Source organism: Desmodus rotundus, chromosome 9 (assembly GCF_022682495.2).
Source record: "Desmodus rotundus isolate HL8 chromosome 9, HLdesRot8A.1, whole genome shotgun sequence".
Classification (NCBI taxonomy): domain Eukaryota; kingdom Metazoa; phylum Chordata; class Mammalia; order Chiroptera; family Phyllostomidae; genus Desmodus; species Desmodus rotundus.
The window spans coordinates 113,149,059-113,165,045 of record NC_071395.1 but is presented as its reverse complement, the minus strand read 5'-3'; the positions used below and the strand labels follow the sequence as shown (position 1 = coordinate 113,165,045).

Here is a 15,987-nt window from a genome sequence, read left to right as displayed (position 1 = left end):
CCGGTTCGCAGGATATGAGGCCAAGGGGGCTTCCTATTGATGGAGAAGTGGGATCCTGGCCTTGAGGCCCCTCCCTGGCTCGGAGCTGCAGATGGGCTTTTGGCTGGCTGGGAGCAGGGCCTTCCCTGGGAGTTAGCTGCCGTGGGGACTGGGGTGGTTGGCCCTGCCTCTCTGCCTTCCTGGGCCTCAGAGGCCAGCAGCTGGGGCTTGAAGCCGCCCAGGTGGCTGTGCGAGGCGGGGCAGCTGAGGCCAGCAGGCAACAGCTGGGCCGCAGACAGCAGGCAGCAGCTGCAGTGCAGAGCTGCTACCCTCAGGCTCAAGGCCCTCAAGGGGCCCAGGAGGGAGCGGGCTGGGTGGCATGGGGCCGTCCCATGTCCAGTCAATGGCCCTGGGTCTGGGGCTTCTAAACATCCTGACCTCTGAAGGCCTGGTGATTGGTCTGTCAGACCCTGAGCGGGGTCCCGGCTGGGGCCCCTCAGCACTGACTGCCTTCTCCAGTCCTCTGCCCTCTCCCCCCGTGCCCTCAGGCCCGCCCGGGGCCACCAGACTGCCCCAGCTCCAGTCCTAGGTCTTGTCCCCTGAGATGTGACGTTTCTGACGCCTTTTTCCCAGGACGTGGGCACATGCCCACAAGCCCACCGCTCGCAGTGGTCAGCTCTATGCTCCCCTGCCCGCCCCCCACAGGGTCCTCCCCAGGAGAGCAGCCCCTGCTCCTGCTGAAGAGGCGGGTGCCCTCTGGGTTCTCCCGTACCCGGGCTCCCTCGGAACTAGGCCAGGGGGTCCTAAGCTCAGCCAGAGGCACCTGCTGCCCACCTGAATGGGAACCAGGAAGCCAAGAGGCAGGAACGATGCAGAATCTGCCCTGGGTGTGGCAGCAGGGGCTGGGGGTGGCCGGGCAGAGGAGGCCAGGCCCCGCGTCCAGCGTGATGGGTGTCACGTTGTCCGTGGTCCTCTGGACCGCTGCTGCAAGGCAACTTCAGACCTAGTTCCTGCTCATCATCCCCAAAGCTGAGTGTCTGCCCGCCGGGCGTCCCACGAGGCCCCTGTGACGGGACCTGAGGCTGCCCTGGGCCCTGAGGGATGGCCAGCTGCTACCGAGAGCGATAACCTCACTTACCGCTGGCTCACTGTCCTCACAGCCCTGCCTCACTTCCTGCTCCCACGCCCTGGCGAAGAACGTAGAGATGATGACACAGGCTCAGAGGCCCAGCCTCGGGCCCAGTGGGGGCAGGGCCAGGCCCTGGGAGCAGAAGTGTGGCACAACCACATCCCCCACCTGCGCCCCACTGATATCTGTCTAGTGAGCCAGTGGGGGCACAGAACACTTTCCACATCTGAGGGGGCGGTTTCCAGAGCTGGACCAGCCCACCCCAGCACTCCCTTCGCCAGGCCCCACCCTCCCAGTCACCCGCGGCCCTGTGTCCGGCCTGCTGACCCTCGCTGGCCTTACCCACTGGTGCTTTGGGAGTTTTAGAGCTAAACTCACACAACATGGAACCACACACTAAAGCGCACAACTCCACGGACCTCGGTGTGATCACAACCTTGTGCCCCGTTGCCCGCCAGTCAACGAGAAGACATTCTCCTGGCCCCACTCGGAAGCCCTGCCCCCCAAGCGGCCCCCTCCCAGCTCTCCCTGCACCCCTGGCAACCCCGTCTTTGTGGATGTGCCCATCCTGGGTGGCTCATATCAACGGAATCATACAACACGTGGCCTTCTGTGTCTGGAGTATTTCACCGGCTTCGTGCCTCTCAGCTTCACCCACGCTGTGGCCTGTGCCAGAGCCTCGGCCCTCTTTACGGCCGAGTACTGTTCCACCCGGAAGCCTACCCCTCCGCTGGTGGACATCTGGGGCTTTCCACCTTTTGCTGATTGTGACTAGTGACGCTGTGAGCATTCACGTGCAAGCTTTTGTTTGAACACCTGGTTTTAATTCTTTTGAGGACACACTGTGAAGGAACGGCTGGATCATGTGATGAACCCATTTAACCGTTTGGGGACCCGCCCAGCTGGGCTCTGCCAGGGCCACACCATCTCACATCCCCACCGGCAGCGCCCGCGTTCCACTGTCCCCACATCCTCACCAACACTTGGTGTTTTCAACTTTCTTTTTTTACCCCAGCCATCCCAGCCGGTTTGGGGTGGCACCTGACCCATTGCTGTCCGAGGTCCCCTCCTCCCATGTGTCAGGGCTACAGTGCTGCATGCAGGCAGCGTGGAAGCAGAGGACTAGCTGCTGTCCTGCCCAGGGTTCGGGGCTGAACCCTCTGAGTGGGGCCTCTGAGGTGCAGAGGTACAGCTGGTCCCCGAGGGGCGGTGCAGGGCAGAGCCCGTCTGTCTGATTTGAGGGAAGACCCCGCACAAGCGGCCAGGGCGGCCCAGGGACAGCCGAAGAAGAGCAAGCAGGGCAGGCAGGACGCAGAAGGGCAGGGAGCTCCTGGGAGGCTAGGTTGGAGCGCCTCTTTGCTTCTGCTTCAGCCTTGGCTAAACCCAAACGGGAACTCACTTGGGTCCAATGTGCAGGCTGCACCGCACCACAGAGAGAACACAGGGAACCTCGTATGCTCTTCCCTGGGCCGGAGTGTCGCTGGCAACCAAGCTGCCACCCCGCTGCGCGCTGAGCCGAGCACTTTCACGCATGGGCTCCCGTAATCCCACAGGAGCCCTCTGATGGGGGGACGGTCACTGCCCCACTTTAAAGAAGAGGAAATGGGGGCACAGAGAGAGGTCACGGGCCTTGCCCAGGATCTCCCGGCCGGGAAATGGCTCCGAGCCAGGTCAGCACCAAGCACAGCCTTCGCAGGCAGACCGTCCAGCTGGGAGCAGCATTTCCCTGCCGGGGACTTGGAATGACAGGCCCCTTGTGCTAGAGGGGCCTTAGGCAGGCCGCCCCCAGTGCCTGGGTCAGCAGGGGTGGGCGACCGCCTCCAGACGGGGCCTGTGTCGGAAGTTGCCGCCTCTGGTCTGTTGCAAACAGGGCCTTTCAGCCCAACAACAGGGGGGAGGCCAGTGTGGATTTCCGAATGCACAGAGCTGTCTCAGCACCTCCGTTAGCTCCCCTGAGCCTCGGTTCCCCGTCATCGGGAAGATGGGTGCACAGCTGCCCCCAGCATGCCCGCGGAGGGCCCTGCCCTCCCCTGCCCTGAGCGAGCCCAGCCCAGGCGGATTTCCGGGGCCCTGAGGCTGACCTCAGGCTTTGAGGGTGATATCCCAGCCCCTCACAGCCCCCAGATGCTCACAGAGCAGCTCTCAGGGGCCCTGGTCGGTCTCCCACTGTGACTGCAGAGAGCCCGGCCCAAGCAGCCGGCTGGGTGCATGCAGGGTGGGTGTCGTAACTTTCTAATCTCAGATCATCATTCAGTGCCCAGGGCCAAAGCGGCCCAGGCGGGCTACAAAGGCAGGGGCCAGGCCCAGCTGCAGCCAGAGCCCCCAGCAGCCTCTGATCTCCTGGCGCAGAGGGACTGCTGGTACCTTCCAGGGAACACGGCCTGTCCACTGCCTTGGATTAGAAGGGGGCTCAGAAAGGCCTGCCCCAGCTCTAGACTCCGACCCGAAAGGTAAGGCTTGTTTCCTGTCTTTAACCTGGGTGTCCTGACATCCCGCAGGCTGCAGATGGGAGGGGAGCGGACACTGTGTGTGTGTGTGGGGGGGTGCATAAATGTTTTTCTGTCTTTGTCTCCCCACCCACCTGGGTAGAAACCTCCTAAGTAAACACCTGCCCCCTCCCCATTTTGATTTGTGACAAGGAATCTCCTCTGTCCCCGGTGAGGTGGGCTGGGAAGGTGAGGCGATGGTCAGATACAACGGTCAGTGGAGATCACTGAGCTGAGGCCAAGCCGGCAACTCTTCCATCCTAACTCGCCCCCCACCCCAGCGCTCCGGGACAGGGAGTGGTTCCGAGGGTCCTCAGCTGGAGCGCTGCAGCCAGGGCGTGCCTCGGGAAGATCCAGAACCCCACCCGAGGCCCAGCGACCTCGGCAGATGGCAGCGCCCCCTCTGGCTCCAGTGCCTCCGAGGGCCGCCCAGAATCTGTCCAGCCAGGCGCGGGGGCCCGGCGAATCCTCCTCGGCGCCGCGTAGGGGCGCCCGGTCCCTCCCGCACCGTCGCCTACGGCGCCCGGGCCTCGGGCCCCACCTGTGCGCTCCGCCAGGAGGCCCCGGGCGCGCTGCAGACGGCCCCTAGACGCGGAGCCCTGTGTCCGCAGTCGCTTTGATCCCGGGGGCCCCGCAGGATAAAAGTCCTGGGAGGCGCTGCGCCAGCGCTAGAGAGCGAGGCCGCCGAGCCGGGCGCAGCGCGGGCTGGTGGCGCAGGGCGAGCGACACCGAGAAGCCCGGGCAGCGGGGCCGCGGTGAGCGGGGTTTTCCGGGCCCGCTCGAGGAGGGGGTGTGCACCGGGGTCCCGGGCTCCCGGCAGTTACGCCCCGGGCCTGGGCAGCGGGGGTGAAGGGCGGCTCAGGTGAGCGCGCCCACCCTGCGCCCCCAGTCCGTCGGGCTCCGGCCGCCGAGCTGCGGACCGAGTGCCCCCGGCTCGGAAAAGCCCCGCTCCTTCCCCGCCGCCGCCCTCGCCGCACCCCCTTCCAGCTGTCCCGGGGGCGGGGGCAGCGCGGCGCCGGGCTGGCCGCGGCGAATGGAGCCGCCAGGGCCGCGGGCCGCGCTGCCCCCCACGGAGCCGGGCCGGGAGCGCCTCCGGCGGCCGCGCCGGGGTAGTCCAGGCCCCTCCGTCAGGCTTGCGGTTTGGGAAGAAAAGGCGATGCCTCCGCCAAGAAAAGAGCGAGCGCGGTCCCCTCCCCCTCCGCCGAGCCCGGGCGGCGGCGGCGGCACATCTAACGCGCGGGCACCCGGGCCGCCGCGGCCCCCGCAAACTACGCCCAGGCTCGGCCCACGCCGCTCATTGGCGCGGGCGGGAGCCAGCGCACCCAGACCCTGCGCTGCCCTCGGCCGGCCGCGCGCGGAGCCCCAGCTGCCCCGGCCACGGCGCCTGGCCCCCAGCGCCTCGACGCCGACCTCCCGCGTCTCCGCGGCCGGGCCCAGCGCGGGCAGCCGAGCGTGCCGGCAGGCGCGGGCCGCGCCCCTCAGCCCCGACGCCCCCGGCCCGGCGCCCCCGCCGCCGCCTCACGGCCGTCCGCTCTCCGCAGGTGGCCGCCGGCTGGAGCGGCTCGGCCATGGGCCGAGGGGTGCGCGTGCTGCTGCTGCTGGGCCTGCTGCACTGGGCCGGGGGCGGCGAGGGCAGGAAGACCTGGCGGCGCCGCGGCCAGCAGCCGCCCCCGCAGCCGTCCCCGCAGCGGGCCGAGGCGGCGCCCGCGGCCGGACAGCCGGTGGAGAGCTTCCCGCTGGACTTCACGGCCGTGGAGGGCAACATGGACAGCTTCATGGCGCAGGTCAAGAGCCTGGCGCAGTCCCTGTACCCCTGCTCCGCGCAGCAGCTCAACGAGGAGCTGCGTCTGCACCTTCTGCTCAACACGTCGGTGACTTGCAACGACGGCAGCCCCGCCGGGTAAGGCCGCGCCCGCCCGCCCCAACCGACCGGCGCGCCCCTGCCGGGGACCCCGCCGAGCTCCGGGCCGCCTCGCCAGCGGCGGGGCTGCACGGTCGCCTCCCTGTCCTGGCTCCGATGCAGGGAGTCGCTGTGCTGGACCCTCCCGACTGGCGGTGGCGGTTCCCGCTCCCAGGGGAGAGGGCTCCCGTCGGGCTCCCGGAGGCGCTGCCCTTGGCAGAGCCGGCGCGCTGACTCCCCGCGCCGGGGCTGGGGCAGCGCTGGAAGCACTGGTCCCCGTCCAGCCCGGGCACTGACCTCTCGGCCACGGGTGCCCAGACCCTCTGCTCGTGTCCTTCGGTCCCTGGGCGGGGAGATGGCAGTCCTCGAGTGGCACTGGCTCCAACAGGAGGAGGCGACGCAGCGGGGCGGGGAGAGCCCTGCCGTACCCCCACCCCCACCCCAGCTGTGCTCAGGTCGGCTCCCTGCTGCTGCCCCGGCTGCCAGGGGTCCCAGCTGGCCAAGGGCCGGGGAGGGGCGCAGGTGGGACAGAAGGACTGGGGAGCGGCGTTCACCCCTCTCCACCCCCAAAATAGATCAAGGCAGGACGCTAGGCTGAGGGCTGGGGAGGAGCGCGGGGAGCCCACACGCTCAGCGGGGCAGCAGCCCGAGGAGCCAGGTGTTAGGTCGGGCCTCCGCAGAAAGACGGCGACCCGCCTCGGTGGCGCCCGCGCCCCTTCACGCCCGCTGGCGGGTCCCAGTGCTCCCGCGCCACTCACACTGCTCCGGTGGGGGCGCTTTGCGCTTTCCAAGCGCCAATGCGCGTCCCAGGAGGATCCCGAGCCCCAGCGAAGGCTCCCGCCCCCCTGCCCGGCCGCCGGCGCCGAGGTTACAGCCGGTCCCGCGCAGGGCGGGCCGTGGGGATTTTCCACGGACCACACAGCCCCTCGCGGCCCGTCCCCGCCCCACGAGCGCCACCTCCCGGGCCTGGCTGCTGCTGGCCGCCGGTGCGCGCGGCAGGGACGCGGCCACGGGCGCCCCCGTGCGGCCGGCGCGCCGGGCGACAGGTGGAATGACCCTTTCTTGCCCGGCGCCGGGCCCGGCGCACAGTTGACTGTCCCCTCCGCCCGCCCGCCTTCCTTTGCAGCTACTACCTGAAGGAATCCAAGGGCAGTCGGCGGTGGCTCCTCTTCCTGGAAGGTGCGTCCCAGGGGCCCGGGCGGGGACGGGAGGGGTTCCCCGGGGCGCGCGAGCCCTGAGCAGTGGCTGTGCCCGCAGGCGGTTGGTACTGCTTCAACCGGGAGAACTGCGACTCCCGCTACACCACCATGCGGCGCCTCATGAGCTCCAGCGACTGGCCGCGCACCCGCACAGGTCGGCGGGGAGCGGGCCGGCGGGAGGCACCTGGGTGGAGGGGAGGAGCGGGCCTCTGGGGCTCACAGCTGGAGGTCCTGGCTCCGCTCCCTAGAACCCCAGAGGGGCCCCACCCCGCCCCTCTCTGAACTTCCTAAGCTTAGGGCGCCCTCAAGCTCGCCCTGGCTTCTTAGTCACAGGTTACCTGCCAGCGCTGACTCGCGGCTCAGAGACAGAGTCATCCCTAGGTCAAAGCAGCAGGTGGAGGGTGGGGGCAGCCCAGGGCCACGTCCAGGGGTCACATCCTGGCTGGTCACTCTGGCCATGATGACTTCGTTCATTCTCCACATGCCCAGCCACCTTGGCTCCAGCCAGCACGAGCACCCACGTTTTTAGGGGCCAAGCAGGACCCCCCACATCCCAGCCCTTCCTGTAGTCCCCACCCTTGCACACCCCCCCTTCCACCCGAAGGACCCACTGCTTCTGTCCTCCCCCACCACAGGCACAGGGATCCTGTCCTCCCAGCCAGAGGAAAACCCCCACTGGTGGAACGCCAACATGGTGTAAGAGGGAACACGGGGATCCTTCTTGGGGAGGGGTCCTTCCCGGGGCCCGGGCCGTGGAGGAGCGGGGTGGGCTCACCATCCTTGTGTTGCAGCTTTATCCCCTACTGCTCCAGTGACGTCTGGAGTGGGGCTTCACCCAAGTCTGACAAGAGTGAGTGCCCTGCCCTCCCCCCACCCCGTTCCCGCTCCCCCACTCCCCAGACCGGGCAGAGAGGGTCAGGCTCCCGGGGACACACAGATCTTCAGCCTTGTGACTCCCTCTGACCCCAATGCCAGTGTGTCCCAGGGCTGTGCTGTCCAGGCTGGCCTGGCCTCTGTGGGGGGCCCCACTGCTGCTGTCCCATGGGGAGGGGTCCCCAGCATGGCCATGAATGTCTGGCCCACCTCCCTTCAGTCTCCCCAGCCCCCAATTGGGACTCCTCCTTCCAACCTGGAGCGGGAGGCCTGGCCCTGGGTCCAGGCCCCCTCTTGAAGCCGCCCCCTTCTCTGTGCAGATGGATACGCCTTCATGGGCGCCCTCATCGTCCAGGAGGTGGTGCGAGAGCTGCTGGACAAGGGGCTGAGTGGGGCCAAGGTGCTGCTGCTGGCAGGCAGCAGGTGGGCTGGGCAGGGGCCTGGGGGTGGGGGGACCCAGGCTCACTGTCTGGAAGATGCTTCCGTTCTCCGTGCTGCGGTTGTGAGGGAGGCCTTGGGCCTGGGGACCTAGGCAGGCGGTTTGCACTGGTTTGCAGGCCAGTGTGCCTTCTCCGTGGCCACGGGTCCTGGGAGGCTGGGATCACGCTCAGTCACTGTGTCTCAGCAGCCATGCATGGGGCCTTGGGGACATCGGGGAGAATGGAGGAGGAATGAGGCCACAGAGTGCATCTTTATGGTCAAACTGGGAAACTGAGGCAGAGGGCGAGAGGAAGGGAAGGAGGTTTGGGAGGAAGCTCCGTCACCTGCCACCCAGGGCTGGATCTGCTCTTGGAGCTCCGCCTCCAGGATCCAGTGCAGGAGACACCAGAACCCCTTCCCCTCCTTGGGGCAGGGGCTCGGCCCTGTGGGCCTGGTGGCTGAGCACCCTCCTTCCCCGCAGCGCGGGGGGCACTGGGGTGCTGCTGAACGTGGACCGCGTGGCTGAGCAGCTGCAGGAGCTGGGCTACCCGGCCATCCAGGTGCGGGGCCTGGCCGACTCAGGCTGGTTCCTGGACAACAAGCAGTACCGCCGCACGGGGTGCATCGACACAGTCACCTGCGCGCCCACCGAGGCCATCCGCCGAGGCATCAGGTGCCCTGGAAGGGGGCTGGGACTGCAGGCACCCGGGCAGAGGCCCTGGTGGCGTCCCTCTGTGGGTGGAGGAGCCGGGGGTGGGGCCCCAGACGACCTAACCTGCGGGTGCGGCTCAGGTACTGGAACGGGGTGGTCCCGGAGCGCTGCCGGCGCCAGTTCAAGGAGGGCGAAGAGTGGAACTGCTTCTTTGGCTACAAGATCTACCCAACCCTGCGCTGTGAGTGTGTCAGCTGGGAGCCCGCGGGACACATGGGGGCGGGGACCCCAAGCCTCCTGAAACCCAGCCTGGAGTCCAGCCCACAGAGGCCAGGCCCAGGCCACTGCCCGGACCCGGAGCAGAGTGACAGACCCGTCCCGTTTGCCTGGGACTCTCCTGGCCTTAGCACTGAGTCTGCTTGGTCCCGGGCAGACCAGGACGGGGCTGGTGGGGACGGTGGGGAGCTTGGGGATTGCCTGTCCACTCTCACAGTGAGGAGTGGGCAAGGGAGCCAACCCCCAAAGCTGCTCCTGGGCAGCAGGACCAGGGCTGCCCCCCAACCCCCACATGCTGGGGAGCAGCAGTGAGGTCCCGTGACAAGAGATATCATCACCAAATTTTGGTCTAAACAAGTCCCTGGGAGGCAGGGTAAGGTGGGGGGGGGGGGGGCTCAACAAGGTACTTCTTCAAGGAAGGGTGGGTGCTAAGGGGGGAGGCCAGCTGGCCCGGACCGGGGAGACCCTGGGCCCAGCGAGCCGTGCCCCCCAGGCCCGGTGTTCGTGGTGCAGTGGCTGTTCGACGAGGCGCAGCTGACGGTGGACAACGTGCACCTCACGGGGCAGCCGGTGCAGGAGGGCCAGTGGCTGTACATCCAGAACGTGGGCCGGGAGCTGCGGCACACTCTCCAGGACGTGTCGTGAGTGTGGGCCCCTCGCCCGGGCAGCGGACCACCTGGCTCAGAAAATAGAGGCCCCAAAGGGGGCCGAGGGCACACAGCAAGCCCGGACCTACCTCTGGTGCGGGCCCACCCTGGGACGTCCCAGCGCTGGGAAGGGATGCGCTGTCTGGGCGTGAACAGGCGTGGGGGCCCTGAGGTGCAGGTCACTCGGTGGGAGAGGCCGGTCTCCGCTGGAGGGGCTGTGGGTGCGTGAATTGTGGGAAGTACACCGCCTGCCCGGTGGGGCGCTCAGAGTGAGAATGAGGGAGAGGGGCGAACGGGAACTCTGGGCCGCCCCTCAGTTTTACCGCACGTGTAAAACTTTTCAATAACATAAAGCCTGTTTTTAAGATGGCACAGTACTTGCCTGTCTGAGGTAGCCCCCCATAGCCAAACACCAAGCAGGACCTGGAGGCAGGAAGGGACCAGGGTTAGCAGGGAGCATACAGGCGGGTGAGGACAAGGCATGGGCTGAGGAGCAGCCAGCCAGGCAGGGGGACAGGCCCCGGGGGTGGGGGCCACGGGGTGGGGAAGGGGCCGAGGAGGGGCGGGGCCGCTCACCCGCTGTGTGTCTCCCCACAGGGCCAGCTTTGCCCCTGCCTGCCTCTCCCACGAGATCATCCTCCACAGGTCAGTGTGCCCTTGCCAGGCCGCTCGTGCCGCTCACTCTGCACCCACGGAGCCCCCAGAGCCCACCCGCCTGCCTCCCCTGGCCCCTTCCAGGGCTGCCAGAGCCACTTAGACAACCAGCTGTGTGTCAATGGTTCGGCGGCAGCATGCTGTCACCTGCTTTGGCCACCACCTAGTGACCCCCGCCTGGGTTTCCACCTGCAGCCACTGGACGGACATCCAGGTGAAGGGGACCTCGCTGCCGCGCGCCCTCCACTGCTGGGACAGAAGCCTGCACAAGGCCAGCGAGGCCCCTCTGAAGGGCTGCCCCGTCCACCTGGTGGACGGCTGCTCCTGGCCGCACTGCAACCCCTCTTGCCCCACCATCCGGGACCAGTTCACGGGGCAGGAGATGAGCGTGGCCCAGTTCCTCCTGCACCTGGGCTTCGACGTGCACACCGTGGCACAGCAGCAGGGCCTGGAGCCCAGCAGGCTGCTCGGGATGCTGAGCAGCGGGAGCTAGGCCGGCCCCCCCCCCCCCCCCCCCCCGGCCACCCCGCCGCCCTCCTGCCCTCCTGGGACACACAGGGGGGCCCCGGCCATGCCCCACACCGGGTCTCGACGCCCGCCCCCAGCAGCCTTCACTGCCCCTCTACCACTGCCAACGGGAGGCCCAGCCAGACACGGCGGCCTCGGGACCGCTCTGACCGCCCGCCTCGCCCGCCTCCGCCCGTGGCAGGGAGCCAGAGCACTGGATTCCTCAGCAGCCCCCCGAAGCCCCCAGCCAGCCCCGGCCTCTCCTGCCCTCTCATATTATTTTATAAAGTGACTTTTTTATTACTTTAATTTTTTAAAAGAAAATAAGCAAGAAATATATAATGAATGATATTGTTTTGTAACATATATTTTTAAATAATGAAAAACAAGACAACAAAAGAGCTGCTCCCTGCGAATGTGTTTATTTGATCGGGCAGTCGGCCCACCTTGCACCCCCTCCCCCATCCCTGACCTCCCCCCAACCCTGGCCAACAGGGGGTGGGGGGGTTGCATGGCCCACACCCCACTTCGAGTCCCATTCTAGACCCTTCCTGAGGAGGCCCCCCTTCTGCTCACCCGTTCAGCCGATGCCCGGCGGAGAGACCTCGAATCAGGGACAGCAGCTCACAGATCTGTCTACCCTGCTGCCGAGGTGACATTCACCCATGGTGGCCTTTCGAGGTGCCGGCTCAGTGTTTGCACACACGGAATCCTGTCATCACCCCAGAAAAACACTCCCTCCTCAGCTAACGCTTTGCGCACTGGCTGTGTTTCGCCTGGGCCACACCTGTGCTCAGCTCCCAGCCTGAAAGCGGTGGGGTCTGAGGCTGAGAAGTCCCCCTGTCCGGCCCCTGGCCCTGCCCCCGAGAGCAGACATGTCAGTCCTCCTGTGGGGAGTCCCGGAGGACCCAGCTCCCCGAGAGGCGTGCCCACACGCGCATGCACACACTGCAGTCACTTCTCGAGGTGCCTTGGGGCCTGGGGAGAGCCGCGCTGGCGTGGAGGTCCTGGTCAGCATCGCTGGGCACGTGGTCAAGCGTGTTCCCGAGAGAAGCGGCAGAGGCGGGTCTGTGTCTCCCCTCCGGTGGGGGTCTCCCCAAGCGCTCCCTGCACTAAGCTCTTTAAGTGGCATCCATTCCCCCTAGGGTTTCATTGCAAACCCCAATATACAGACAAATAAACAGGCCCAGAAAAGCTCCATGGTGGGTTGTGAGGGATGGAGGTGGGATCCAGGCCTCGACAGCCCGGGCTCCACTCCTGGCCTCCGCCCACACCTGTGAGGGCCACCTGGGCCTCCCTGCCCCCCCCCCCCCCGCCGACCTGGGGCCCACTCATCGGTGCTGGCTACCCAGGCAGAGCTAAGTGGCCCGTCTGTGGTCTCCTCCATGGTCTCCTGGGGGACCCCCAACGGGAGAGAGAGGTCAGCGATGGGGTGGCCAAAGGCTGGAGAAGAAAGGAGGGGTCCCTGGCAGTAGCTGCTGGCTTGGAGGAGCAGCCCCGCTTAGGCTTCCAGGCATGGCATTAGAGAGAGTTCCCACAAAGTGGTGGGCTCCCAGTAGGATGGGGGCTGGGAGGTCCCAAGAGGGCTCCCACTGCCACCTACTGGGGAGACTGTCCCGATTGAAAGGCCTGCCACGCAGGCGGGGGGGGGGGGGGGGGGAGGGCGGGAGGGGTGCTGCCCAGACACAGTTCTTCCTGCAGAGAAGGCGGCAGGCACAACATCAGCAGGACCCCGGGATCACACTGCCGTCCTGGTGGGGCTCCAGGGCTCATCACACCTGACACTTGTGGGCTGGGCCCCATGGGGTTTCCCCAAGTGAATAAACCCTTTGTCCCCATGGCCCTGATAAGGAGGGAGAGGTGCGGCCACCTCAGCCTGCTGGCCAGTCCACGCTGTGCTTCCCTGCGGGCCCAGGGACAGACGAGCCCAGGACGCACGAGGACACCAGGTGCTGTCCAAGCTTCAGTGCTCGGTGCGATGCCAGCGTGACACGCAGAGCGCTCTGCGCTGCCGTCTCGGCCTTCGTAGAAAAGCTGCCGCCTGATATTGTCCGCGTCGTGTGATTCCTGTGAGAGCAAAAAGGACAGAAGCCACCAAGGTGTCCCTCCGTAGGTGACCAAATAAACAAACTGGTCCTTCCAGACGGTGGAATGTCGTTCAGCACTACGAAGAGTTGAGCTCTCAAAACGTGCAGAATCAGAGATGCACGTGACTCACTGAAAGCAGCCAGTCTGGCAGGCTGCACGCTGCACCGAGATGCTCGGGGAAAAGGCAACACTGTGTCAGTAGAGACCATGGATCGTCGGGGGCCATGGCGGGGTGGGGGTGGGGGTGGGGGTGGGGGGCGGGGTGCAGACACAGGATGTTCCTGGCAGTGAAACCCCGCTGTATGAGGCTGTAATGGTGGGCACGTGTCATTGCCTGCCAAAGCCATCGGACGTACAACACCAGAGCAAACCCACGGTCCACGGTAGGCTCTGGGCGACGGCGATGTGTGACTGTAGGCGCACGAATTGTCACAAACGCACCACCTGGGGGGAATGCTGGTAGTGGGGGAGGCTGAGGCGGGCAAGGAAAGTCTCTGTACCTTCTGCTCAAGGCTTCCATGGGCCTAAAACCACTCTAAAAAATCGGACCCATTTAAAAACTGCTCAGGTGTTCAGCCCAAACCCACAGCCTGCTTTGCCATCACCTGCAGGAGTGTGACCTTTGCTGCCCTGGGACCCGAGACATGGAACTTTCTCTCGGCCTCTGCCCTGATCTGTTTCAACTTTGTGCTTAAAGGGCTCCAAAGATCTGAATGTCTGGGCCGGCCAGCACGGAGCTGCCTCTCCACCCTCTTCCCTCTGCCTGCAGAGTGGCCCGGCCTCCAGGCCCTGCCCAGCCGCCCCCTCCCTCCCTGAACATGCCCACCCCGGGCCTCTGGTGTCCACGTAGCACTCGCCTCTCCTTCTGCGTGGACACCTGGGCCCAGTGCCTCCCTGGGGCCACTCTCCTCGCAGCTGCTGCCCCCCCGAGGCGGGCCCCCACTTCCCTCTCTCACCCTTTGCTTCCTTTCTCCGCACCGCACACTCCTATCGTGCACACCGCTGGAACGACCGGGTTCAGGGTCTGCTGGCACTGCAGACGCACAGGGACATGCGTCTCCCTGGGGCCGTGCACTCAGCAGACACAGCGGGAAAATCTGTTCAGGGGAGGAAACGCTCATCAGAAGGAGAAAGAAAAAAAAATATAACACACCCCCAGCAATTTTAAAGCCATGGAGAGAAGTAAAGAGCAGAAAACCCAGAGGTTTTGGTAAACTTTGATGTATGTGTTTTACTGACTTTTGCAGGACATTTTACAAAAATTGGCCATTTTTTAAGATTTCATATTTATTTTTAGAGGGGAAGAAAGAGGGAAACATCAGTCTATGATTGTCTCTCGTGCGCCCCCTACTGGGGACCTGGCCCACAACGCAGGCATGTGCCCTGACTGGGAAGCAAACTGGTGACCCTTTTTTCCCCCACAGGCCAGCATTCAGTCCACCGAATCGCACCAGCGGGGGCGGACACTTTTGGATAACGGTATCTGCACAGGGGCTTATTACAGCTTGTGAAAGGACACCCCATAGCGAGACGCGCCCCCAGCACCCACGCCGTGGCCGCTGGTGCTGCCCCTCCATTAGAGTAGCCGGGCTTGGTGGAGAGGCGGCTGGTTCCCGGGCTGGAACAGGAGCACCCGAAAGTCAGGAGGTGCAAAACGCACGCCCCGCTACATGGCGGGGTGTGCACGAGGACACAGGGACCCTGGCAGGGCCAAGGCTGAAAGGTTTTCAACAACAGAACAAAAAAAAAGTAGTTTTGGGTTTTAACCCAAAGTATAAAATAAATGGGCCAAAAAATTAAATTTAACGTAATTAAAAAATAAAATAAAATGGGCCTGAGTCTGTACTGATATAAAAAAGATAATTGAATATACAAATAGAGGAGAAAAGACCAATCTCTTTTGCACAATTTCACGTAATGTTTATGGATCCCTCGAGGAACGCAGTGTGGACCAGCATAGTGACTTCCCTCCAAAGAGGACAGGACGCAAAGGGGGGGAAAGAGACCCCACAGAGGGGAGACCTGGAAACCACCTCAGCCAGGTGACTGAGGTCACGTCACTGTGACTCGCGTGGAGAGCACGACCTTGACGTGACCAAGGACGAGGGTGCTCTGCCTCCCTGGTCTCCCTCCCCCACGCCACGAGGCCACACCTACTGTGACAGAACCGGCGCCCGGATCCCGGCAGAGGGACCTTCTGCCCAAGCCCCGCCCACCACTCAGCCCCTTCCCGGTCGCCCAAGCACCTGGACCATCCCAGCGGCAGTCGGCGCCCCCGGGAGCCCGCGGAGTCCCGCCGCCTACTGGTCAGGGGAGGTTCTGCCGCAGAAGAGGAACAATAGGTTATAGAACCGAGGAAGTGAAGTGTGTGTGGACTTCGGGTACAAAAAGGTATCAGTGCCGCAGAACCGACACCGGCACTGACTGTTAGGTACCCATTAGTGGGAGGGGAAAGAACAGGTGGCAACAGAGCGGCGATTCCTGAATGCAGGCGCGAGAGTTCGTGGTGCCGCGTCGCAGCTCTTCTGTGGACGTGGAGTTTCCCCGGTGACAGTGGGGAGACGCCTACACGTGTGTAATCACGTGTGCACACAGGAGGTGTTCACAGGGCGGACGGGGCGACGGGGCCACAGGGACTTCTCTGTGTCTTTTCCTGCTTTGATGGGGCACATCCGACTCATGCATTCAGAAAGGATTTTTTCATTTTTAAAAACATTTTGTACATTATTCATGTTTTAGCCTAAAAAATGGAGGCAGTTGAGTTTTTCCTGAGTGTTTACATGTCTAGTATAGGGACAAGGGGAAAGCTCCATAATGCCCCCTCCCAAATAATAACTAAAACTCCACCCCAGGTCAGGTGGGGGGCTGTGGGACGAAGAGGGGCACCGGGCCTCCAGGGCCCCCTCCCTGCCCCACCATCTCCCCAGGAAGAGCTGAGCTGGGACCCCAGGCACAATGACATCGGGGTCCTGGAACCCCCTGGGTCTGGGCCAAGCCACCTTCTGGAAGGGCCGGAAGGGAGCCCCTCCCCCCTCGAGGGTGAGCCCAGGAGGCTGCTAGAGCTGAAGAACTAGGAGGAACCTGGGTGCACTTTCAACCTCTGCTCTCCAGCTCCACGCCCCCGCCCCCACCCCCGCCCCCGCTCCCGCGGGCTGGGGAGCCACTGACCGACCGACA

The 15,987-nt window shown here is 65.0% G+C and overlaps 1 protein-coding gene across 2 annotated transcripts; it reads left to right on the top strand.

The window, feature by feature from the left end:
* The first annotated feature begins 3,415 nt into the window (after positions 1–3,415).
* Positions 3,416–10,728, top strand: NOTUM (notum, palmitoleoyl-protein carboxylesterase). 2 transcript variants are annotated; one of them, XM_053911349.2, is made up of 12 exons: positions 3,416–3,558; positions 5,136–5,494; positions 6,621–6,673; positions 6,752–6,847; positions 7,329–7,389; positions 7,485–7,543; positions 7,887–7,989; positions 8,468–8,659; positions 8,779–8,879; positions 9,408–9,555; positions 10,159–10,206; positions 10,411–10,728. In XM_053911349.2, exons 2-12 carry the CDS (start codon positions 5,163–5,165, stop codon positions 10,706–10,708), a joined length of 1,491 nt encoding a protein of 496 aa, XP_053767324.1. In that variant the 5' UTR covers positions 3,416–3,558; positions 5,136–5,162; the 3' UTR covers positions 10,709–10,728. The 2 variants fall into 2 exon arrangements, with proteins under 2 accessions (XP_053767324.1, XP_053767325.1); XM_053911350.2 differs by lacking the exon at positions 3,416–3,558 and adding an exon at positions 4,332–4,349.
* Positions 10,729–15,987: the final 5,259 nt, after the last annotated feature.